Source organism: Verticillium nonalfalfae (genome assembly GCF_003724135.2).
Source record: "Verticillium nonalfalfae strain VnAa140/NRRL 66861 chromosome Unknown scaffold_14, whole genome shotgun sequence".
Classification (NCBI taxonomy): Eukaryota; Fungi; Ascomycota; class Sordariomycetes; order Glomerellales; family Plectosphaerellaceae; genus Verticillium; species Verticillium nonalfalfae.
The window spans coordinates 1-23,799 of NW_021167239.1; the positions used below are offsets into that span (position 1 = coordinate 1).

Below are 23,799 nucleotides of genomic sequence, written 5' to 3' on the forward strand. Positions count from 1 at the left end.
TCTCTCTCTCTCTCTCTCTCTCTCTCTCTCTCTCTCTCTCTCTCTCTCTCTCTTTCTGGCCGCAACTTCGATGCGATGCATGTCTCTTGCCCACGGCGTCCTTGTTCTTTTGTGCGTCTTGCCTCGGGGCATCAGGCGGCAGAGGCCTCATTGTGGCGCTGGGGGGAAACGCTGTGCTGCATCGCATGGTTCTGTTCAGGTGGCTAACCGTGATGGCCTGCAGTACCTCAAGAATGCAAACTACAAGATGAACGATGCCATAGATGCGTAAGTTGGCCTTTATCTTTCTGTCGGCCCCTCTATCGATCGGTTCCTTCCGTCGGCTTCTTTCGCCCTTGGCTCCGGGTCCTTTCGGGCGAGCAACAGTCCCCTCTCCTTGCTTCTTCTTCTCTCTCTCTATCTGCTTCTTTTCTCCCTCTCCACATATCCGCCCTTTTCCTTTCTTCCGGTCCAATGTGCGACCCAATGCGACCCAGTGCGATCCAATGCGATCCATTGGGAATGCCATCCAAACCCGGCTCGGCATCTGGCCTCTGCATTTCGCTTTCGGCACAGCGCCCCCAGCCTCGAGCTCCTCGCTTCTGCCCCCCCGACCGGCCTCCAGGGTGCGCCGGCCCTTCTCGGACAATTTGCTGCAGCGTATATGACCTCCCGGCGCGCTTTGTGGAGTCGCCCGCTCAATCTGTCGACTGCAACTCTCGGGTCGCCCTCCTCCTTGGGCATCTCCGTCGTCAGCGCAGCAGAGAAAGGCCGAACCGCCGCCGATGTCGAGTCCTCGCTCTGAAACAAACCGTTTGCCCTGCCACCTGATGCCGCCGAACCTGGGGGGCATTCATCCGACGCACCGCCTCGGGGCCGCCTCCAGGGACCCCTCCCCAGGACCGCCCCCAAGAATACCCCCAGGCCGCAGGAGCTCCCAGGACCGCAGTACCCCCAGGGCCGCAGTAGTACCCCCAGGGCCAACCGCAAGACCAAGACCGCCTACAAAGGACGTCGATCGGCCCTCGCAAGTGCCGGCCGTCTCTCCAATAGGAGATGCCACCACTACCCCAAACCTACCCCATTCAGCCTGACCATCACACCCTCTCTACTTTGGCCCCCCCCCCCCCCCCCGGATCGTCTCCCGACCTGTGCCCACACCGTCGACCTTGGCCGTTGCATCGTGTTCTCGTCCTGCCGCTATCCGCTTGTCCATTGTCCGCTTGTCCCGCTGCTGCTCATCGACACCCCACCATCTCCTCTTGATTCTTCCCACCTCTGCTGCTGCTGCCCTTCTGCTTGCCCTTCTGCTTGCCACGCAGAGGACTCTCCATGTCCCGGATTTGATCGCCATCGTCGCTCGTGCACCCGTGCCAGCAAGGAGGATGGGCTGGAAGGGCATGAAGACTGCTCTGCCCTCTAGGGGCTTGAGTCTGTGGTCCTCAAAAAAGAAGACAGACGTGAAACAGCAACCTGGCGACGGGACTAAGGACAAGGACAAGATCCGATCTGTGTACTACCCTTGGCCCCCCCTCCCCTCCCCTCCTTCTCCTTTTCCCGCCCCTCACTGGATGGAAGACCGCCCAGCCTGGCCGGCGCCACACGCGCGAGTGCTCGAATGGCGTCCTGCGGAATTGCTTCATCGGGCCATGGACTGACCCGTCTCTCAGATTCTTTGGTGGAAGCAATGGAGGCAGTGGCGCGGGGACGCCCTCACCCCTCGAAGGCGACCTAAACAAGCTTTTCGACTCGCTGCGAGGTACGGCGGCCATGATGCGCGTCTGAGCAAGAGCAGCCACTAACTGCTGCGCCTTAGGGTCGTCCGACAACAAGGATCACATGGGCATCGACTCGACGACGAGCTACCTCACCGAGACGCTGGGCGTCAACCCTGAGAATGCCGAGCTGCTCGTCGTCATGGAGATTGTCCAGGCCCCGGCGGTGGGCGAGATAACGCGTAAAGGCTTTGTCGACGGCTGGAAATCCACGGGGTAAGGCGGAGCCTCAGCCAGTCGCCGATCGATCGTTGTCCGCTGACAGTCCATCCCAGAGTGCAAGCGACGAACAAGGACCATGCCAAGCACATCAAGTCGCTCGTCAAGAAGCTGTCCACAGACCAGGCCCTCTTCAAGAAGGTCTACCGCCACACGTTCATCGCCGCCAAGGAACAGGACCAAAAAGCCATCAGCCTCGAGTACGCCCAGATCTACTGGGAGACGCTCTTTGCGCCGCCGGGCTGGCAGTGGGCATCACAGAACCACAACTGGCTCGAGCTGTGGAACTCGTTCCTCGCCGCCAAGTGGACGCGCTCCGTCAACAAGGACATGTGGAACATGACGCTCGAGTTTGCCTACAAGTCCCTGGAGGACGAGACGCTGTCCTTCTGGAGCGAGGACGGCGCGTGGCCGAGCGTCCTTGACGAGTTTGTCGCGTGGTGCCGCGAAGAGAAGGGAATCAAGCCGGAGACGATGGACACGGATGCGTAGGGTGGGTCGCGCAGGCCGGTCGAGAATTCGGTATGCATGTCTGCCAGTGGCCGCGCACGTACGCCAGCTGGCGAGCGGCGGAGGACAACTAGAAGCGAGGAGGAACGGTGAGGCGTAACGCCGTCGGGGCTGTTCACGATGAAGGGATGCGTTGAAGATGATGACCGGCGGAGCATGTAGTATGCAGCGTTTCCAGGGCCCGCTCCGGCGAACGTCTTCAGCACAGGCAGAGAGCACACAGAGCATCAGTACATAGCAAGACACACACGATCAAAGCGCGGGACGCACTGCAAAATCGGCTCATGAATGTGTCCCTCTGTTGTACACCTGCCGGCCAGGGTGGCCTCGTATCCTACAGCCCTCCTCATCCTGGGTATGTTGATCTCGGGACTGGGTGATTGCGTCGCCTCCCTATCGTGTCGAGTGCCCCGTTTCCTCGCCCGCCTCATGCCGCTTCTGCCTCCCGCCGCCTCCCCCTACTCGTCGCGGACGTCCCACTTGATGGCGCCAAACCGGGCCATGCTGCTGAGCTTGCCGTCGCCGACCTTGACGTGGGCGCTGCGGATGACGCGCGGGTCGAGGCTGATGGTCGAGCGCATGGTCTGGTGGGCGCGGGCCGAGGCGTCGTAGCGCATGACAAAGTAGTGGCCCTCCTTGTGCTTCATCTGGGCGCGCGTGATGGGCCGCGGCAGCGCGAAGACGCCCCAGTTGGCGAGGCCGCGGACGACGCCGCCGCTGCGGAGGATCGTCTGGCCGGCTGTCAGGGCGATCCTGGCGCTTGTTAGCATGTCTGCTCTGATGGTACGTCTGCTCTGATGGCACGCCTGCTCTGATGGCACGCCTGCTCTGATGGCACGCCTGCTCTGATGGTACACCTGCTCCTGCTGCACGCCTGCTCCTCGCTGTACGTTCTTCTGATGGCATGTGAAAGGAGGCAGCAGCAGCAGCAGCAGCAGCAGCAGCAGCTCGAGGGCAATGGGAGGAACTGCGTCGGGTCATCGCGTCATGGGATCAGGGGCGTACTCTTTGACTTCGGCGAGATGGCCGGGCCGGACCTGGCGACGGTTAGTTTTTTCGATGCCTCGCTGTATGCCAATGACGGTCCAGAAGCGCACGTACAATTCCTATGAGTTCGTAGAGCATGGTGGCGGCGACATTGATGCTTGGTGATGGTCGAGGATCCAGGGGTGAGGTTCCAGCGGCGACGCCTAAATTTTGGTAGACTCGGCGTTTCGGGTGGGGCCACGGTGCGATGACGATTCTGGACGGACAACGGCACAGTGCACGAGACCCCTGGCCTTTTTTGGGAGAGCTTCGAACAGCAGCATCACCAACTGAATCACGATCAGCGTGATTGTCGTAGAATTACATGGTTCGGCCTCATTGCGGCTGTGTGCTAGTTTTACATCCATGTACACGCAGGTGCTGCATTCTGCCGATGCCAGCATTTTCGCCTGCCAACGTCGACTTCCCCTGCCGGTACCCCGACCAACATGGACATCTCCGCGCCATAGGCCAAGCAGTGCAGTGATGCTGACGCCCGTGATGCTCCTCTCTGCATCGCCTGCTGCGTGCTGCGTGCTGCGTGCTGCGTTCGTGACGCTACTATTCGCATCGCCTGCTACGCCGCTGGTCATCAGTCACGTGTCCCTCGTCTCGCGCCTCGATGCCTCCTCGGCTGCTCATCGGCTGATCCTCCCTAAATCTGCTGCTTCATCCCCGCCCGCCAGATGCTCCACGGCAGCTTCCAGCTCGCGCGCACGGCAAACGGGTTGAAGTTCGCCTTCTCCAGGTTCGTCAGGTACGCCTGCGGCGGGACGGCCTCCATGAGCACGCTGAAGCTCTGCCGAATGTCGCGCACGGCGTCGCTCTCGCCGGCCGCGTAGACGTGTCCCTCCTCGCCCTCGTGCTCGAACGCGTGCCCGGCCTCCTTGCCGAGCCGGAGGTTCTTGAGCATCTCCCGCGCCGTGATGAGGTGGTCGTTGGCCCGCGTCGCCACGGCGAAGACGGCGTCCTGGAACCCCGCCGCCTCGGGCCCCCGCCGGAACACGTCCTCCTCGCGCACGCCGGCCTCGGCGAGCACGTCCAGCGGCAGCAGCAGCACGGGGTCGCGCCCGCGCCCGACCTGCGCCGCGCTGCCGTCGGGTGCGGCCACGGCCGGCTGCGGCGCCGCGAGCACCGGCACGCCGCGCAGCACGGCCACGATGCCGGCCGCCTTGCCAATGTGGCTCGCGAGGGGGGCGGCGTGCACCGACTGCACCGGCAGCGCCGCGAGCGTCGCGTACATGAGCGTCGCGTACGTCTTCTCGGCGTACTCTTCGAGGCTTGCGAGCGTCGCAAAGGGTCGGTTGTCCATGTGCCGCTCGCGCGTGCGGATGACGCGCTGGATCCAGAACTTCGTCTGCGTCGCCGCCGCGCGGGCGCTGCCGCCGCCGCTGCTGCGGGACTGCAGCGATGTGATGGCTTCGTGGAGGAGCACGCATGTCGGCTCGGCCGGTGGGTTGCCGGCAAAGGTCTTATCGATGGACTCGCGCCAGAACTGCATGCGCATGGCGCCGATGGTCGGGTTGGTGACCACCTCGGGCAGCCGGACGAGCTCGAGGTTCAAGGTGCGAAGAGCGAGGTACGCATCGCGGACGTGCGCCGGGAGGGTTCGTTGTATCAGGTGGGCGTCATAATCGCTGTGTCTGAGAGCGTGTTCGTCAGCCTTGGATGAAGTATAGGCGAGGCAGACCTGTCATCCTACTGGAGCTGCCGCTGGCAGTACTTTCGTGCCTTGTCGACGTCGGCGGCTGTGACGATGCCGCGGGTCCCTGATCGAACCTGAACAGGCCGGAGCCTCCTCAGGCCATGGCTGAGAAGTTGTGGGCGATTCATCAGGAGACGGGTCTCGTTGCGTGATCCATCGCTCGAGGAGTAGACGAAAGAGTTAGACCCTGGGGCAGCCGCGTCTCGACTCGAAAAATCGGGAATGACGTCGCAGGGACGCTGCTTACCTAATGATCATGATGCTGACCATTGTCGAGCTGCTACAGGCGGGAACTGCACTGCAAAATGCCAGCAGAGAGCGAGAGAGAGCTAAAGTGGAATTTGGTCCAGGAGCACCGTCACGTGCTCACCCGACGCGATCATCAGTCGCGCTTTGGGGTCATTCGCGTCTCCCATTCCCCCCCCACGAACTTGCGTGCCCCAGCTGACCACACCCGACATCCAGCGCAGCATGGATCACGAGCCCCCAACGAAGCGGCGGCGCTTCTTTGCGGATCCCGAAGACGATACAGGCAGTCACCTCTCGAGCCCGGTGCTGCCCACGCCTCCCACCCATCAGAAGACTCGATTCTTTCAGAGCCCGCCCAACGCTGGGTCATCGCAGATCAAGAGCGAAGAGGCTCCGGCATTCCCTTCCTCGCCGATACCCGCTCGTGGGCCCCTCGTGGAGCAGTCCATCCAAGATGCATCAAATCGGTCTGCCCCTCTCGAGTCCAATCGGGAGGAGCCTGCCGTCTCTTTCGACCAGGACATGTTCGAGAGCTTCGTCGGCGCCAAGGTGGCGAAGGAGACGATGAGCATCATTCGTGAGAACTGCGGCGATAACCTCGAAAGAGCCGTCAACATGTACTTCGACGGCACCTGGAAGGATTTCAAGAAGAAGAACCCCTCCATCAACGCCTTTGTTCGACCACCACCCGCCGACATGTCGTCAACGCCCGAGCCAACGCCCAAAGACTCGCCAAGGCCCGTCACCCGCCGCTCCATGCCCGAATCACGCTATGTGGGCGCCTTCGGCGTCGAGGGTTGGGCCACGAGGAGCGGTACTAACCTGCTGAAGCACGGCGACGTGGTCAAGATTGAGCGGAAGAAGATGCAGCTGCCGAAAGCCCCTCGCTCCGCCAAAGGGGCCGCCACCGTGCACAAGCTCAGCGCCGCGGCCGTCGCCAAGCGAGATGACACCATTGTGCGGTTCACCACGAGCAGCGGCACCGAGATTGGAAGGCTCGTCAAGGACACGGCAAGCTGGGTGTCCACCCTGATCGACCAGCGCGCGTGCAAGTTTGAGGGCACCGTCGTCTACGCCCCGGACACGCTGCGGACCAACGATACCATCTTCATCCAGCTGCGGTGCTCGCTTCTCGCCACTGCCTTCCACAGCAGGGCCTTTCAACTAGAGGACAACAACAGGTCGACGGCCTTCTTCGACCAGGGGGAGTCGATGGAGGAAAAAGACCTTCGCATGCGCCAAGTTGCCTTGGTGCGCCTCTTTCAAGAGGTGAACCTCGATCCTATACAGTCCAATGCCGCATCTTCGAAGCAGAAACGACAGGAACTATTGCAGGCTGCGGAAATGGAGGAAAAGAAAGAGAAGGAGACGGCAAAGGCCACGGCTGCGGCAACCGCAAAGGACCAGGGCTCGTCGCCACAGTCCGACGAAGAGGAGGGCGAAGAGCTTGAGCAGGACCAGCTCGACACCCTGTACAAGAAGGCCCAATCCTTTGATTTCAACACACCAGAAGCGGAGCCTGCGGACACGTTTGCCATGAGCCTTCGCCCGTACCAGAAACAGGCGCTGCACTGGATGATATCCAAGGAAAAGGACCTCAAGAGCAACCGCGAGCCAAGCATGCACCCTCTGTGGGAAGAATATGCGTGGCCAACCAAAGACTTTGACGACAAGGATCTGCCCCAGGTCGAGGGACAGCCCAACTTTTACGTCAACCCTTACTCGGGCGACCTTTCGCTTGACTTTCCCACACAGGAGCAGCATTGCCTGGGTGGCATCCTCGCCGATGAGATGGGTCTCGGCAAGACGATCCAGATGCTGTCGTTGGTCCATACGCACCGCTCCGAGGTTTCTCTCAAGGCCAAGGCTCCGAAGACGAACCTCGAGTCGATGATTGATCTGCCGCGTCTGACGTCGAGCGCAAACAACGTGCTGCAGGCTCCGTGCACTACGCTGGTCGTGGCTCCCATGTCGCTGCTGGCACAGTGGCAGAGCGAGGCCGAGAAGGCGTCCAAGGAGGGATCTCTGAAGACTCTCATGTACTACGGGGCCGACAAGGCAAACAGCAACCTGCAGGCTCTGTGTTGCGAAGCCAGCGCTGCCTCAGCGCCCGATGTCGTCATCACCAGCTACGGTGTCATCTTGTCAGAGTTCACCCAGCTTGCGAACAAGAAAGGCGACAGGGCGTATCACAATGGCATTTTCTCTCTCAACTTCTTCCGCGTGATTCTGGATGAGGGCCACAACATCAAGAACCGCCAGTCCAAGACGGCCAAGGCCTGCTATGAAATTGCGGCCGAGCATCGATGGGTGTTGACCGGCACGCCCATCGTCAACAGGCTGGAGGACCTGTTCAGTCTCGTGCGTTTCCTACGCGTGGAGCCATGGAACAACTTCTCCTTCTGGCGCACCTTTATCACGGTGCCCTTCGAGTCGAAGAACTTCATGCGGGCGCTCGACGTTGTTCAGACTGTTTTAGAGCCACTGGTGTTGCGACGGACAAAGGACATGAAGACGCCCAACGGCGATCCGTACGTGCTCAAATGACCAAACTCGGCCGACTTTGCTAACCATGTCAGGCTTGTGCCCCTACCGCCGAAGAAGGTCGAAATCGTCGGTGTCAAGCTCGGCGAGGCGGAGCGCGGCATTTACGACTACATTTTCCTGCGCGCCAAGCAGGCCTTTTCAAAGAACATGGAGGCAGGCACCGTCATGAAGTCGTTCACCAGCATCTTTGCCCAGATCCTGCGGCTGCGGCAGAGCTGCTGCCACCCGATTCTTGTCCGCAACAAGGATGTCGTTGCCGACGAGGAAGAGGCTGGCGCGGCGGCGGATCTGGCGGCGGGCCTTGCTGATGACATGGATCTCAATGTCCTCATCGAGCACTTCTCTGCCGACACGTCAGAAACGGAGACGAATCCCAATGCCTTCGGTGCACACGTCCTCGGCCAGATTCGCGATGAAGAAGCGAGCGAGTGCCCGATCTGTTCGGAGGAGCCCATGATTGAGCAGACGGTGACCGGGGGCTGTTGGCACTCGGCCTGCAAGAAGTGTCTGTTGGACTATATGAAGCATCAGACAGACCGCCACAAGGTCCCGACGTGCCCGAATTGCCGAGCCGAGATCAACTACCGCGACCTCTTCGAAGTGGTGCGTGACGACAGCGACCTCGACATGTTCCAGAAGCCCCGGATCAGCCTGCAGCGCGTGGGCAAGAACAGCTCGTCCGCCAAGGTGGTCGCGTTGATCAGCGCCCTCCGTGAACTGAGGCGCGAGCATCCCCGCATGAAATCGGTCGTGTTCAGCCAGTTCACTTCGTTTCTGACTCTGATCGAGCCGGCGCTGGCCAAGTCGAACATCAAATTCCTGCGGCTCGACGGCACCATGGCGCAAAAGGCCCGCGCGGCCGTGTTGAACGAATTTCAGGAAGCCAACCAGTTTACCATTTTGCTTCTGAGTCTTCGCGCTGGCGGTGTCGGGCTCAACCTGACGACCGCCAAGCGCGTGTACATGATGGATCCGTGGTGGAGTTTTGCCATTGAGGCGCAGGCCATTGACCGCGTGCATCGCATGGGTCAAGAGGACGAAGTCAAGGTGTATCGCTTTATTGTCGAGCAAAGTGTGGAGGAGAGGATGCTCAAGGTGCAGGAGCGGAAGAAGTTTTTGTACGTCGTCCGCCTTTTTGCTTGCGTTGATTGTAGCTGACCACCTCACCAGGGCAACGTCTCTCGGCATGATGAGCGACGAAGAGAAGAAGCACCAGCGGATCGAGGACATCAAGGCCCTCCTCGACTACGAAGTCACGTCGCATTAATCACACTCACGAGCAGATGACGGTTCGGTTTCCAAACCTCGGTGCGAGGTCTGTTGCATTTTTTTTTATTAATTTTGGTCCAGGGAAGAAAAGCATGCCCTAGAGATCATAGGGCCAACGCGCACGGCATGTACAGCATCAAGAGAGGCGTTACGGTACTTTGGGAGGGCCCGCGGCACGCGGCAACATATTGTTAGATAGCAGGCCACGAGCCAACATGAGCATTTGGGCGCCCGAGTCACTCTGGCCGGTCTGGAGTCCTCCTCCGGCGCATGCGTGACCATCACCTGACCCCTGGCACATGTTGAGTGTCTCGCCCATGGGCGATTGCAGTGAACACCCGTCTGTGAATAACAGCAACGCACGACCGCGTTCAACAAGCTGGCAACAACCGTTCCTTCCTTCTCTACCTATCCTAAGACGTCGCCAGATTTTTTAATTCTTATTTCTATTTCAGCTCGTCGCCGAAATGCGCCCCTCGCACCAACGCACCTGACAAAGAAGAAACACCACCCTGGACCGCCGGTATCGAAGAAAAGCTCCATCGGCGCGCACGACCAAGACATGGACACGATCCTCCCACTGCTCAAGACGATAGCCCGCAGCCGCCCAAAGTCGACCAAGACGCCCGAGCGGCGTCCGTCCCGCGACAAGTCTCACGGTGACAAGCAGCAGCAGCAGCAGCAGCAGCGGCAGCACAACGGCGAGCTCGAGGTCCTCCTCTTCCTGCTCGCGCACAAGGGCATGGAGTACGCGGCCAAGCGGTACCTGGCGTCGGAGCACGGGACCAAGAGGCGCGAGGAGGGCCAGCCGGCTGTTGACGGCGACGCGCTCGAACGGCTGGGGCGGGTCGTCCTGGCCAAGATCATGGGCGCGAAGGACGAGGGGCGGACGGCGGGAGGGGGGGTGCGGCGTAGACATCGCGATGATGGGAACGACAGGGACGGGAACGGCAAGGAAAGGAACCACAAGGACGGGAACGACAAGCATAGGAACGGCATGAACGGGAACGACAAGCACAGACACGACAAGCACAGACACGACACGGGGCAGCGACGGCACCGGGATGCGTCGTCCGAGTCGCGGTCTCGTCACCGACGGCAGTACGGCGGACACCGGGGCCGAGACGACGACGGTGGCAAGCACGAGAGGCATCGGCGGGGGCAGCACGAGGGCGACGCGCATCGACGGCAGAGGCGGCGCGGGCCGGCGCTTGAGATGGAGGAGCTCCGCGTCAGGCTGGAGGACATGTCGGAGGCGCTCATCGGGATGAATGAGAGGCCTGCTGGGCGGCCGGGGCATGAGGAGTGCGCGTACTACGACCTCTTCGTCGCGGCGTCGACGCCGCTGCAGGATGCTATTGGGGGTGTTCTGGGGCAGATGAGGGAGGTCGAGGGGAGGAAGGGCCGCGGCCGGCGGAGGCACGGCGGCGAGCACAAGGAGAGGCGGAAGAAGGAGGTGCCGGAGCCTGAGGTCAGTCGGGGGCGGACGAGGAGGAGACAGGAGCATGGGCGATAAGCTGGGAGAGCTCGGTGACCTCGTATCTAGTAATCTACTGACTATACGATTCTGTGGTTCAAAAGGTCGAATGAGGGAAAGGTCTAGTCCCCGAGAATAAGAAGGGGAACTGGTGCCTACAAAGCCTAGCTAGGAGGTTTGTTCCCAAGGTCATATGCTTCTTCTTCCGAAAAGTCGGCTTGGCGTTGGATTTGAGTTACTTCTTACTATTTAAAGCCCTTGATCGCTGCAGCGCACTCACAGTTCGCCTGGCTTTTTGGCAAGCCATTGAGACTCTTCATACAACACTATCATGCTAGCACTATACGCGGGTTTGCCTCTGCGGCACCACCCAGTGAGTGACAACTGAGCATGGGAGAGTCAATCTCCTGTTTTTGCGAGCTGTAGAGAGGGCACCGGATGCGCAAAAAAATATAGCAAGCCGTCTCTACTCCTCCGAGGAGGTCATGTCAAATACGGCCCGGCTCTTGACATCGAGTGTCCAGATCACAACCGGAGAAGCAGCCGTCAATGTAAATGATCTACATGAAACCACAAGAGCCGACTCGAAGACGATTCTTTATCAGACCTGGCTTTCCACTCGGAAAACCGCCGAGTCGGCGAAAGGCACACCTCTTTGCTAACATCGCTGCTTGTTGACGGGTAAAAGGCGAGCAGCAGCTGGCCGACCCGATGGAGAAAACTGAAGTGCAAAGACTTGGCGACGAGGAACCACAGCAAAAGCATCGTCGAAATCGACCATCATGAATGGCTGCCATATTGGGCTTTTCTTGAATGGATGGGACACGGGATTCCCTAGCCGAGCGAGATGCCAAAGTGAGATGCCAAAGTGGGAAGTGCATGGATTGAATGGGAAGTTGCACGGGCCGGAGAATGACTAAGCAAGACTCCAAACGCATAAGGCAGGAGCATCCGACAGCTGGCTGTCCTGATTGGTTCGGAGGGTTCATAGTCATGTCCCGAAGCCTCGGAACACAGGCAACACAGGCACTTCATCTCCTCAACACGACCCATCTTGATCCCCTCTTCGGACCACCATGATACGCTTCCCACACACTCATCGTTCGAACCTCCGAGATCTGCAAAAGGGAATCCCCTCTCTCTTCACTGCGGAGCCCAATCCCTACCCCCGAGAGTAAGACCCCGGTCTACACGCGATGGACCCTCCTCGGAAGGTGGGCCCCGTCTCCCCTAGGCGCGAATCTCGACCCAAACGCCTGAAGATTGACGTGGCCTGCGAGACCTGTCGTGCCAAGAAAGTCAAGTGTGATGGCGTGCGGCCCTGTGAGTGGTCTTGATACTCTTTATCTCATCACGAGGCACCTACACCGGGTACACCTTCTTTTCATCGAGCAGAAGCATGACTGACTGACTGTGACTGTTGGTAGCTTGCGGCTATTGCTCCAGGAAGCTCAGCCTTCGTGACAACTGCCGATACAGCAACGATGCGAACTCTGAGGCGGACCCGAAAAAGGGTACCCCCAGACGCGACAGTCACCTCCTGCAGCCGCCGTCCAGCGGTCCGCACCGTCCAGCCAGAGCCCCGAATGGCAGGGCCTCGGGGACACTTTACCTCCCCCCCATCCAACCGTTGTTAACGCCCAGGGCACCACCCCCGATGAAGCCACCCTCGCAGGACACCCACTCGCCGACAGGATCGACCACCCCCGGGAGTCGAGCCGGAGCGGACCCCAGGGAGGCTAGACCCCGTCCGCGTCCCGGCCCCGCCGCCATCACCACTAGCCCCTCTGTCATTGACTCGATGACGGCCGTCGTTGACGAGGGCACCAGCACCCGCGAGTTCTTCGGCAGCAGTAGCGCCGGCTCCTTCACCGCGCAGATCAAAAGGGCGATCGACGCCCGCCTGGGCAAGGCCAACGGCGGGCCCTCTCGTCAAGCCGCGCCGTCTCGCTCGTCCCTCTCCATCATGTCGACCCACTCGGCCGAACACCCCGCCTCGGACGTGTCCTATGTGTTGCCGCCTCGCCGGCAGGCCGACCACCTCATGGATCTCTACTGGTTCTACGTCGACCCCCTCTACCCGTTCCTCAACAGACAGCGCTGGAACCAGACGTACAATGCCATCTTTGCCGGTGGCGCCATTGACGCCGATGAGCGCATATTCATGGCCTCGCTCAACGTCATCTTTGCCCTCTCCACACAGCTCCTCGAGGCCTCGACGCCGGAACAGAGGGAAGAGCAGAGCTCCGTCTACTTCCAGCGAGCCCAGGCCCTCCTGCCGATGAACCCCTGGGATGCGGGGTCCATCGACCTTGTCCAGTGTTTACTCCTCACGAGCCAGTACCTGCAGAGCACTGATCACCCGCACCAGACCTGGATGGTCGTCGGATCGGCCATCCGGACGGCACAGGGTCTCGGCCTGCATCTGCCCGAGACGTCTGGCGATCGGACGGAGCTGGCGGAGCGAGAGCTCCTGCGGCGCATTTGGTATGGCTGTGTGCTGATGGACCGGTAAGTTACTGTATTTTGGGCCTTCTCCCGCTCCCTGTTACTGACATCTCGAAAGCATGGTCTCTGTGACCCACGGCCGGCCTGCCATGATCTCTGGTCATCTAGCCACAACTGTGCCTCTGCCCATGTCCTCTGCATCGTCTGCCAATGGAACAGAGGCTGCTTTGAGTGGTGGGGCAGTACATGCCGCCTTCTTCGTGAAGTCGGTCCAGCTCTACGAGATTATTCATCGGACCATCATTGCCTTCTACGGAGGGACTGTCGGATGCTCCAAAAGCAAAGAGTCCCAGGGCTCAGACTCTGGGAGCTCCGATGGTGACGACGACGACTTCGACAGGGTCGTTCGGCTGGACAGGTCACTGAGCAAGTGGGAGCAGCGTCTGCCAGTGCACCTGAGATGGACTTCGCTGGAGCACACGGCCGACGAGGTCTCGCGGCGGCAAACTGTCATTCTGCGCATGCGGTATGTCTGCACCTGCACCTGCACCTGCACTTGCACCTGCTTTGACTTGACAGAATGACTTGACAGAATGACTTGACAGAATGTTCTGACAATCTCCAGCTTCTTGCATGCTCGAATCCTCCTCCTTCGACCCGTCTTGTCACGCTTCTGTCTCGCCCCGCCGACGCCCGCCATCACATTCGGCCTCACCGATAGCCTGCAAGCACGCGTCGTCGAACAAGGCGCTCTCTTTTGCGTGTCGACTGCCCAGAACATGATTGCCGTGCTGCTGGAGCATCAGACCTCGGACAACACCATCGGCCTGCTGCCCGCCTGGTGGTACCGGGTCTACTACGTGTACTCAGCTGCGACGGTGCTGATTGCCGCCAAGCTGCGACCTGAGATCTTCCCTGCCGTCGAAATCGGGCGCTCCTGGAGTCAGGCCATGGCGGTGCTCAAGTCGCACGAGCGTTTCGGTCAGTCGGCGCGAAGATGTGTTGCTGCTCTACACATTCTGTCCTCCAAAATGCTCGAGGCAGCGCCGGGTGCTGCAAACTCGGGCCTGGGCAGCCGGGGGCGGAGTCTGGCGGAAGGCGAGACGGGCGTGCATCCCGATTTCGACGCTTCTACCCAGCCCATCCCCCACATTCAGCAGCAACTGGTCGATGAGTTCGCACCGCCGCTAGCAGATCTCGGCGAGCTCGATCTTACCGAGTTCAATTTCGACGTGAATGATCTTTCATGGCTCAACGACATGCACGCCACATGGGAGTTTCTCAACGAGTGATCCAAGGGAACAAAGGCAAAGGAAAAATCAATGAACGTTTCATGAATGCATTTTACTCAAATACCATCTTATTCTTGACGCTGCCGAGGCCGCTAATGGTCACCTCGACGACGTCGCCGTCATTCAGGTACTTGGGCTCCTTCATGCCCATGGCCACGCCCGATGGCGTGCCCGTCAGCACAACGGTGCCGGCCTCGAGCGTCGTGCCCTGGCTGAGAAACTCGACAATGGCCTCGACGCCGAACAGCAGGTCGTCGGTGCCCTCGTTCTGGCGCTCCTCGCCGTTGACGAGCGTGCGCAGGCGCAGGGACGAGGCGTCGCCGACGACGGACGGCGACACGAGCATGGGGCTCAGCGGCGCAAATTTGTCAAAGCCCTTGCTGAAGCACCACTGCGGAACGCCGCCGGCCTTTTTGGGGTCGCGCTGCCAGGCGCGCGCCGACACGTCGTTGCAGGCAAGGTAGCCAGCAATGTGTGAGAGGGCGTCCTTCTTGGCGATGTTCTTGCCTGACTTGCCGATGACGAAGGCCTTTTGGGGTCAGACTTTTTGACGAAGGAAAAAAAGGAATGGTGTCAGTGGGTTATCGACTTACAAGCTCGCCCTCGTAGTCGACGGTGCCATCCTGAGCGACCTTGGGAATGGGCACGTCCTCGTTGTGCCCTGCCACGCACGTTGCGGGTTTGATGAAGAGAGAGGGAAAGGGGGGTGGTGTGCGGCCGCCCTCCTGGACTAAATGCATGTGAGATGATGTTCGGTTGAGTTATGATGCAAGTCTTACTGTGCTTGATGTAGTTGAGGCCGATGCAGCGGATGATGGGCACGTCTGAGGGGCGCAGAATGTCGCGGACTTCCTTGACGTGCACCTTGTCGCCCCTCGTGAGGCCAGAAACCGGACTTCTGCCCTTGTACTCTACCGCCCAGAGGTCATTGGAGGCGGCGCGGGCAGCAAAGTCCTTCTCGTCAGTGACTTGGGGTTCCCCAAACGTCTCGGTGCCGTTGTCGTCGACGAAACGGATGAGACGGGACCAAGGCGCGTCAGACATGATGTGAGAATGGGCTGAGAATGACTTGATCGGGGTTCATGCGTCACTATGTCACCTCTTAGATCAATACAAGAGTGATTACCATGAACTTTCATGCACGACGAGGTGAACGTAGTTGAAGTAAAGGTGGTGGTGTTTTCCATGTGTCGCTATCGTGAGCCAATCATAGGCTGTTCCGTTCGGAAGCACGGAGACACCGGACTCGGAACGAATGGCAGGCCGAGAGTACCGAAAACCGCCCCCCCCGAGCTGACTCCGCCGAGAGCCGTTACACTCCTTCAGGGGGAACTCCTGAATCGAGCGTCCCGGATGTCACGAGGGCATTGACTCGCTCCGGCAGTTGAGATGGGCGTATGGCTCGCTTTTGTCTTCATATAGCCTCACTTCATCCTTTTGCATCTTGCATTTCCGTTGCCAAAGGCCCTTCACACCCCAAGCAGCAGCAGTAGTATCATCGCCATGGGATCCTACATCAGCGCAGAGGCGCCCGCGCAGGCGGCCGGCGATGGCGAGACGAAGGAGATGCAGGAATTCCTCAGCGTCCTGCCGTCGCAGCATCTCGAGCCGCTGTGGTCGCAGATGAACGTCATGGTGCCGCCGAGCCCGAACCCCACGGCCAAAGCGCACATGTGGAAGTACGCCGAGGCGCTGCCGCAGCTGCAAAAAGCCGGCGCGCTCGTGCCGGAGGAGAAGGCCGAGAGGAGGGTGCTGATGCTGGTCAACCCGAGCATGCGTGCGTCAAGCAGAAAAAGCCCATCGGGAAGAAAAGGAAACCGTACTGACGAGGGCGCAGAATCCCCCTACACGACAGACACCATCTACGGCGGCCTGCAGCTCGTCAACCCGGGCGAGACGGCGCCGGCGCACCGCCACCTCGCGTTCGCGTGCCGCTTCATCATTGACGGCGAGGGCTTCACGGCTGTCGAGGGCAAGAAGATGCCCCTCGTCCGCGGCGACGTGGTCACGACGCCCATCTGGCACTGGCACGACCACGGCAACGAGAGCAGGGAGCCTGTGATCTGGCTCGACATGCTGAACCTGCCGCTGTTTCGCTTCGCGCCGGTTCACTTTGCCGAGGGCTACGCCGACCCGCGGTACCCCAGCACGTGAGTGTTCCTTTTTGCGAATTCATTTCCTGAGGCGTCATTCAAGAAGCGAAGAGAAGGGTCTACATGGGACGGCATGAACGAATGCTGACGGGCCAGACCCTGCGACCCCTGCGAATGGCGCCACCCCTGGGCGCCCGTGGAAGAGGCCCTCAACGCCGCCGCCGGCCCCCACGCCGTGCACCACTACCGCAACGCCGACGGCAGGCCCCTGTCCACGACCCTCGGCGTGCAGGCCGAGCGCCTGGCGCCCGGTGCGGAGGTCGAGTCCCGCGACAGCTGCTCGTACATCTACCACTGCTACGAGGGCACGGGGCGCACGGAGGTCGAGACGCCGGCGGGCGAGAAGAGCGTGTTCCGGTGGACGGCGCGCGACACGTTTGCCGTCCCGGCGTGGTCATCGGTGAGGCACGTCAACGAGTCGCGGGACGAAAGGGCGTACCTCGTCGCGTGCCACGACGGTCCGTTTTTGGACATTTTGGGGCTGAGGAGGCCGAGCAGCTGATTTTCCCGCCCCCTTTCCGTCGGGCAGAGAGAGGAGAGGGGTGGCATTCGAGAGTCCAACTGAGCATTAGCGTGCGTCTGAATACATGTGCATTTTTCTACTTTGCCTGCACCAACGACTGGTGCTGCTTCGCCCAGGCCGCATACGGAGCAGGGCTGTGTCCGCGGGTGTGCCCGTTGGTTCTCAAGGCGTGGCGAGAGTGTGTTACATGTAACCTATCATGCAGGCGTGGACCTGTCGCTTGGTCGTTCCCCAGGCAGTCTCGTTGGCCGGGTCCTGTGGGTGGCCTGAGATGGCAACCCCTCATTTTGACGAGCGTTTTCCTGTCCCGGCAGACTTATTCTAAGATTTCTACGCCCAGCACTCCTTTCTGACGCCCCCAAGGCTATCGTGCGACGAACAACGACCACCTACGGCCAACGCAACGGCAGCAACGCCAACATGGCCGAGATCGTTGGCCTCGTCGCCAGCAGCTTCGCCCTTGCCGAAGTCGTCGGCAAGATTGGAGGCGGCGTGCTCAAGCTGAAGCGCATGTGGGACGAGGTCAAGGATGTGCCTGAGTCGATCCAGGATCTGTTCAAGCGCCTCGATCTTATTCTGCCCATGGTCGCGCGTATCGCTCGAGATATCGAGACGGGTGCAACTGTGTTCGACGACATGGAAGCTGTCGAGTCGTGCATCCTGTCTTGCCAGCAGGTTATTTCGGACGAGGCGACCATGATGAACGATCTCATTGTACAAATTGATGCGACGAAACGGGTGAAACGAGTGAGGGACATGGTTCGCGTGGCTCTGAAGCGGGATGTATTGGAACGACATGAGAAGAAACTCGAGGGTATGATTCAGATCTTAATGCTCGCACATTCCGAGTATTCCAGGTTCGTTGGCTGTCCCGACCTGCGCCGTTGGGTGCAAGTTGCTGATGGTCGTTCAGGGCCTGCACCAAGGCTATTCCGACGGTCATTGTCCAGCACCTGTCAGCTTCAGGATATGTAGCAAAAAAAAGGCCCGGAGACATGAACGAAGTTGAAGAGAAGAGTGTGAGACTTGATCCATCGAGGAAACAGACCGGCCTGAGCACCTATCGAGGCATGTCCTCTCCAATTTCAACGCTCGAGCTGCCGAGGGAAAGGCAGTCTTTCTTCGGGAGCTTTGCAAGCGCAACCCGCACTTCTCAAATTGTGCATGGATCTTCTGAGTACAACATCACAGGTATACAACTTGATGAGCCCACTTGACCCTTTCCCTTGTCTGTTCAACGTAGGCTCACATGGAACAGAACGCGGGTTCCGCTTACAGCCCCCTTGGTGGTTAACGCAGCAAGCTTGGGAGCTGCGAGTGCTCTCCGGATGGCAGCTGCATTTCAGAGCTTACAATTTTGTTCCGGATGACTCGCCTGCATTTTTATCTGTCCTGAATGGTGACACGGACACTCTGCTTCGACTCTTCGAGGAAGGGAAAGCGTCCCCATTCGATGTATCCGAAAGTGGCTCGCTCATGCGTGTAAGCTTCTGTATGCGACATGAGATAGCCTGAAGAACTAAAGGAATAACTACCAGGAGGCTTTACAAATGGGACAACATAGAATCATTCGAATCCTGGTTCAACTCGGAGTCTACATTAGCCACCAAGACCTCCTGAACGCAACATACGGCCTGGGCAACATAGGAATCCACTCTAGTTCTCTCAGCGCCGTAAGGAAGGCGCAGCATGCGGAGTCATTCAAAGAATTTGTCGATTTCATCACTGCGCAGGGTTACTGGGAGCTTCACCTCACCAGTCGGTCTCGTGTGAGAGCATTATTCAAAGCCATGAATCATGGCAAAGCCTTTTTAAAGATTTTGTTACCGAAGGTCTCGGCCAATCACTACAACAAGCCCTTCAGGTATCGCTTGCGGTCCTTGAGACATATCAGGTTCAACATGAAAGAGGAAACCTTTGCATTCCTTCTCTGGCACGATGGTGTGTTGTGTCCCGCGGACATTGACGAAATTCGATCTCAGGGCTGCTCCTTCGTACACCTCGCTTCCCGCATCTCACTTATGGAAGAATTTGAAAAAGACTTGGTGGAAGCAAGGAATTATCTTTTCGAAGGATACAGATGGGGACAAAGTCCCAACGCAGCGACGAACATGAGATCGTGGCGAACATGGACCAAATCAAAATCGAGAGCCTCCGCCAAGAGTGCATGGAAAAGGCGGAGGAGCGAGATCATCAAACTGACCGCGGACTGGCACCTGCGGTATGGTGGCTCTATGCTATCGATCCACGAAGGCAGCACCTTGGCCCAGAATTCGTTCAGGTCCTTGCTCTTGACAATTTTAGACGGATGCAGGCAACTTATCACTTATTGTTCGTTTCGGACGCTCTACAAGTTTAGAGACGGGAAGTACCACCGTTGGGCGTCGGTACCAAAGGCGAGGTTGATGACTCTCACGCTTCGGTCTTGGCTGGAAGATCTTGACGAAAGCGGCATCAATTTGACGTCCTACGGCCGCGAGGAGCTGGAAATCATCAAATCCACTACCAGCGATCGAGAATACCAATATGGTCCACTTCGTCTTCGATACTTGGACCACGACGACTGCATGCCTAGAGTCCCAGAAGCAACGGACGCCACAGAGTATTGCCGTTTCCCAAGGCTTGAAACGTTCACATACGGGCCGAGCCCCAGTGACTGGAGCTTCACCTGGGACTGGGGCACGGAGGAATTCGCAGGCGACTTTTGGGCAGCGATCGAAACCCCTGCAATCTCCATCCCCGGAGCTTGGGTCCAGGAACAGCGCTACGACTATGACAGTTTATCAGAGGACATCTTTGAACGATTCGTCCCCGGAAGGGAAGAGGATGTTCCACATGTCAGACACCCCCTATTATATCCTCATCTTCTCGCTCATCACTTTGCCGTTCCACCTTCTTCTGCTCAGCCTTGCTAACACCACAAAGGAAGTCACAGAATTGTAGACAGCAACTCCCATCCACCTCTTCCTCATCATCAACCTCGCACTCGCTTCCAACGGATTCCCCCGACCACGACATCATCTCCGGCTCCTCAAGCACGCCGCCCATCATATCCGGATCATAACATCCCGCCGGATCAAAGCACCCCTCCAAGCCAGGCTCCATCGCCACCTCGGGCGGTACCAGAACCTCCTCGCCCACCGGCACAGACACAATCGGCACAAACACCGCCCTCTGCCTTTGCCCTCGCCCGCGCCGCGCATGCTGATGGCCATGCCTCTTTGCGCGCGCCCTAGGCATGTTCCCCGGCCGGCGGCACGGCGCGGGCGAGAGCGCAGGCGTCGGGCGGGAACAAGAAGCGTGCTTGGCGCCGTGGTGCTTGTGGCCCCGAGGATGATGTTTGTGGTGGTGATGGTGGTGGCGGTGGTGGTGGTGACCTTTCCGAGCACGTCGGTGGCCTTTTCCTGCCTTGGCCCTGGTGGGCGTCTTGGGCGAGAAGACGCAGTTGAAGCAGGCGTACAGGAGGGCCAGCGTGACGACGGCCCCGACGAGGGTGCCGATGAAGAGGCCGGCGATGCGGCCTCCGTCGGCGCTGCGGCGGTGGAGAGGGTGGGAAGATGGTGGTGGGAGGGGCGCCATTGCAGTCTGGGCTGTGATGATGATGCTGGGACGTGCATGGCGTGTCGTCTGTTAGTTCGAGTGCGCGCCTCTGCTTGGGACATGTTTTGAAATCTGCATCTCCAGCAGCATGGACTTTATGGTGATTCTTTCTATCTTTCTTTCGACCTAGGTGCAAGGGAAGCAGGCTAGATTGACAAGCAGGACAATACTGGAGACAAGTGCTTGACAGATAGTGCGGACGAACATTGAAGCACCAGTCAGTCCAATGTTGCCCTGGGCAAACGGTCAGAATCGCGAGCATTGTTTTCACAGCAGGCGCCGCTGGTGTCAGGCGTGCCTCAGATGTTCGAATGTGTAGCCACCTGGTGAGACCCTGGACCAACGGGTTGGATCTAGGTCGTGGCACGGGAAGATCTGGCGCTACTTGTTTGCCTGTCCAGCAAACCATAGATGACACACACCATGCTGAATATGACAACTACCGCAGTCTTGAGCCAGGGAAAATGACAAACTGGTGTCAATTTTGGAGGAAATAATACAATAGCTGAGACTGGCCAAGTATCCTTGCGGCGATGACTCGCTCGTGTAAGCCCTTCCCTCAGAAGAAAACATGACTGGCAAACGAAAAGCAGAAGAGACTGGCACGGTATGGCAACATTGATCGCTAGGACAACCCAAATTTCACAACACTAGACGTACAGTAAAACACTTTGCTCTGGGCATGTCAGCAAATGGCTAAAGTGTGTTGATGCCATGAAACTGACCTCATTTTGCAAGCTTTATCCTGCATCAAGCGGCAGCAGGAGCAGGAGCAGCATCGGCAGGAGGTGCAGGAGGCGGCGGCGGCGGCGCCCCTTCGGATGATGACTTGGAGCTTTTGGAGCCAGGTCGCCGATGGTGACGGCGGCGACGGCGGCGGCGATGGCGAGCTTTCCGCAGGGCGTCTCGATAGACGTAGAGGAAGACGCAGACGCCGATGACGAAAACTCCGAGGAGGACGCCTAGCACAATGCCCACTGTCCTGTTCGTGTTGTCGTTGTTCGCCGATATGGAGACCTGTCTGCGCTTGAGAGCGTCCGGAACAGTTGCGAGATGCTGCATCTGTGCTGCCCACGGGCCCGGGCCTGGCAAAGCCCATGACCCCGCATCACGGGCCAGGAGATCTGGCACGCGGCGGGCATGAAGTGGGATATACATGCGATGTAGCTGCGTCGGGGGTTGGGCATCAATACGAGACGCAGCGAGTGGGGAGGGCAGTTATGGGGTATCAGCATGGAAAAAACAGCAGAGTGACTCGAAAAAGACCAGCTTCAGGAACAGTATCAATACAAGAAGGAGAAATGAATAGAGTGCCACACGGTGTACTGCCAGCACGAAATTGCGCGATATATACGTGATGAGCGAGCGTGGGCTTCACTGCATCGTCCGTCTCGCTCGCACGACGGGACGGCATCACGACACAGCTCGACTTTCCGCTTGGGGCACCGAGCATCGAGCATCGAGCATGCGCCTCCGGGGAAGCGGAAAGCTGTGCTTCCTATCACGACACTCTCGACAGTTGACTGGCCAGACGCACATGAAGTCTGCAGGAGCGGCTGCACCACGTCGTTCGCTGACAATGCGGAGCGTTCGAGCCGATGCGAGGTGAGGGCGAGGTGAGGGCAGCGACGACGCTGGGTGGTTGGGCCGCTGCAGGATCGATGCCAATGGTAGTAGGCCGCCCGCAGATGGTTTCGGTGGCTTCCTAAGGGTCCTGTCCTTAAGGGTTGATGAGTAGTCGGCGCGGCAGCATCGCACCGGCTGAGGGAGGTGTTGGGGTTCATCCGGCTGTAATGCTGCATCGAGGAGACAGCAACGGGATGCCGACTGGGTGGGTGGTCGTTGGCTGGTGTGCTACCTTCGGGCTCCAATCGTCGGGATGAGGCTGGCGATGCGTCCCTGGTAGAGGCAAGAGGGGTTTCCCTGGGTTGGGATAGGTCGCACTGCCCATGCTGCCAATCGATGCGCGTCTCCGGTCGGATGTTCTGCCATTGATCTCCTTGTCAAGTTTCTGACAGGTGACGACGAGGCTTTCCAAGCATTCTGGCTTCGTATCAATGATGGACTAAGTGAAGGATTGGACCACAACCAGGAGTCTGCGAGGCATGGTGATCGGGGTGGTGGGTGATCCTATGAGTTGGCAGAGCGTAGCGAGTAATTGTCATTCGGCTTGCCCACGCATTTGATAGCAAGTCATGCCGGATGCGTCGGCTCAACATATCTTTTTTTTCGTCGTGGCCTCGATCGTCTGGTTTTGCAGCGCGTCTCATCAATGAGGTATCACATGATCGTCGGTTAGGCTAATGGATGGAGTTGTGAAGATTCGAGGCAGCAGCATGAGGAAGCACCAGGCCGGGCTCATGGGTGCTGGGCCCCACTACGTCCTGCCTCTCCTTTCACTACCTACCTTACCTCCTGCTAGGTAGGTACCTAGGTAGGTACCTAAGGTAAGGTAGGGTAGGTACCTACCGAACGCACCTACCAGCTTCTTTTCGTCGGGGTCGTTGGGAGAAGGTACACCCGCTGTAACACTTTCCCTTCGTCAACGTGGAAACGTCTCCCCGCGCGTCGACCATCTTGCTCCCCTCGGAACCGCTGTTGGTTCTCTCATGCCCAGCCTCAGGGGAAATCGCCCAAACGTGCTGCCCCAAGACATGACACTTCTCACCGAGCGGCAATATGATCACCTCAGCGTTGACCCCTCATGACAATCGACAATGGATGATAAAGGCTCGAGGGCGTAGCTCGACCCTCTTTGTCGACATCATTCCCCTCGAAGCCTCTAGGCCATACAAAAGAACGCCTTTGGTCCAACGACAACTTCGGCCTCAACGCCTAAATAAAACAAAGAATCACGCTCCAGCCTTTGAGGCCTGCATTCCTGGTGCACCCCTCTTCCGCAGGGCGACGCATCTCCGACGGATCTGGCTCGATGCCCCAACCATGTATAATCCTTCGGTGGCACGTCTCGACCACAAGTCTGTCTTTGGCTTCTCACCTGGAAGCCTGTTGCAAGCTCCATCATCC

At 59.1% G+C, this 23,799-nt stretch overlaps 10 protein-coding genes across 10 annotated transcripts; 5 read left to right on the forward strand and 5 right to left on the reverse strand.

Annotated features, from left to right (window-relative positions):
• Window positions 1-247: 247 nt before the first annotated feature.
• DCUN1D4 (DCN1-like protein 4) lies at window positions 248-2,465 on the forward strand (the record flags this gene model as incomplete). Its single annotated transcript, XM_028636000.1, has 5 exons — window positions 248-267; window positions 639-668; window positions 1,650-1,738; window positions 1,796-1,970; window positions 2,030-2,465. 5 exons carry the CDS (start codon window positions 248-250, stop codon window positions 2,463-2,465), a joined length of 750 nt encoding a protein of 249 aa, XP_028497762.1.
• A 476-nt stretch (window positions 2,466-2,941) lies between these two features.
• On the reverse strand, window positions 2,942-3,608 carry D7B24_001780 (uncharacterized protein; the record flags this gene model as incomplete). Its single annotated transcript, XM_028636001.1, has 3 exons — window positions 2,942-3,236; window positions 3,489-3,520; window positions 3,585-3,608. The coding sequence occupies 3 exons, from the start codon at window positions 3,606-3,608 to the stop codon at window positions 2,942-2,944; spliced, it is 351 nt and encodes a 116-aa protein (XP_028497763.1).
• A 556-nt stretch (window positions 3,609-4,164) lies between these two features.
• D7B24_001781 (uncharacterized protein) lies at window positions 4,165-5,342 on the reverse strand (the record flags this gene model as incomplete). The annotated part of the gene is made up of 2 exons (XM_028636002.1): window positions 4,165-5,146; window positions 5,212-5,342. The coding sequence occupies 2 exons, from the start codon at window positions 5,340-5,342 to the stop codon at window positions 4,165-4,167; spliced, it is 1,113 nt and encodes a 370-aa protein (XP_028497764.1).
• A 343-nt stretch (window positions 5,343-5,685) lies between these two features.
• On the forward strand, window positions 5,686-9,277 carry RAD5 (DNA helicase rad5; the record flags this gene model as incomplete). The annotated part of the gene is made up of 3 exons (XM_028636003.1): window positions 5,686-7,994; window positions 8,043-9,128; window positions 9,181-9,277. The coding sequence occupies 3 exons, from the start codon at window positions 5,686-5,688 to the stop codon at window positions 9,275-9,277; spliced, it is 3,492 nt and encodes a 1,163-aa protein (XP_028497765.1).
• Window positions 9,278-9,578: 301 nt separating this feature from the next.
• On the forward strand, window positions 9,579-10,795 carry TTF2_1 (transcription termination factor, RNA polymerase II; the record flags this gene model as incomplete). Its single annotated transcript, XM_028636004.1, has 2 exons — window positions 9,579-9,609; window positions 9,708-10,795. The coding sequence occupies 2 exons, from the start codon at window positions 9,579-9,581 to the stop codon at window positions 10,793-10,795; spliced, it is 1,119 nt and encodes a 372-aa protein (XP_028497766.1).
• A 1,157-nt stretch (window positions 10,796-11,952) lies between these two features.
• On the forward strand, window positions 11,953-14,496 carry D7B24_001784 (uncharacterized protein; the record flags this gene model as incomplete). Its single annotated transcript, XM_028636005.1, has 4 exons — window positions 11,953-12,079; window positions 12,184-13,267; window positions 13,323-13,730; window positions 13,830-14,496. The coding sequence occupies 4 exons, from the start codon at window positions 11,953-11,955 to the stop codon at window positions 14,494-14,496; spliced, it is 2,286 nt and encodes a 761-aa protein (XP_028497767.1).
• Window positions 14,497-14,548: 52 nt separating this feature from the next.
• D7B24_001785 (uncharacterized protein) lies at window positions 14,549-15,540 on the reverse strand (the record flags this gene model as incomplete). Its single annotated transcript, XM_028636006.1, has 3 exons — window positions 14,549-15,025; window positions 15,090-15,226; window positions 15,276-15,540. The coding sequence occupies 3 exons, from the start codon at window positions 15,538-15,540 to the stop codon at window positions 14,549-14,551; spliced, it is 879 nt and encodes a 292-aa protein (XP_028497768.1).
• Window positions 15,541-15,999: 459 nt separating this feature from the next.
• Window positions 16,000-20,115, forward strand: D7B24_001786 (uncharacterized protein; the record flags this gene model as incomplete). Its single annotated transcript, XM_028636007.1, has 7 exons — window positions 16,000-16,273; window positions 16,334-16,646; window positions 16,746-17,107; window positions 17,513-18,029; window positions 18,086-18,127; window positions 19,826-20,009; window positions 20,098-20,115. 7 exons carry the CDS (start codon window positions 16,000-16,002, stop codon window positions 20,113-20,115), a joined length of 1,710 nt encoding a protein of 569 aa, XP_028497769.1.
• Window positions 20,116-20,404: 289 nt separating this feature from the next.
• Window positions 20,405-20,751, reverse strand: D7B24_001787 (uncharacterized protein; the record flags this gene model as incomplete). The annotated part of the gene is made up of 2 exons (XM_028636008.1): window positions 20,405-20,490; window positions 20,550-20,751. The coding sequence occupies 2 exons, from the start codon at window positions 20,749-20,751 to the stop codon at window positions 20,405-20,407; spliced, it is 288 nt and encodes a 95-aa protein (XP_028497770.1).
• A 771-nt stretch (window positions 20,752-21,522) lies between these two features.
• Window positions 21,523-21,930, reverse strand: D7B24_001788 (uncharacterized protein; the record flags this gene model as incomplete). The annotated part of the gene is made up of 1 exon (XM_028636009.1): window positions 21,523-21,930. The coding sequence occupies one exon, from the start codon at window positions 21,928-21,930 to the stop codon at window positions 21,523-21,525; it is 408 nt and encodes a 135-aa protein (XP_028497771.1).
• Between the last annotated feature and the right edge of the window lie 1,869 nt (window positions 21,931-23,799).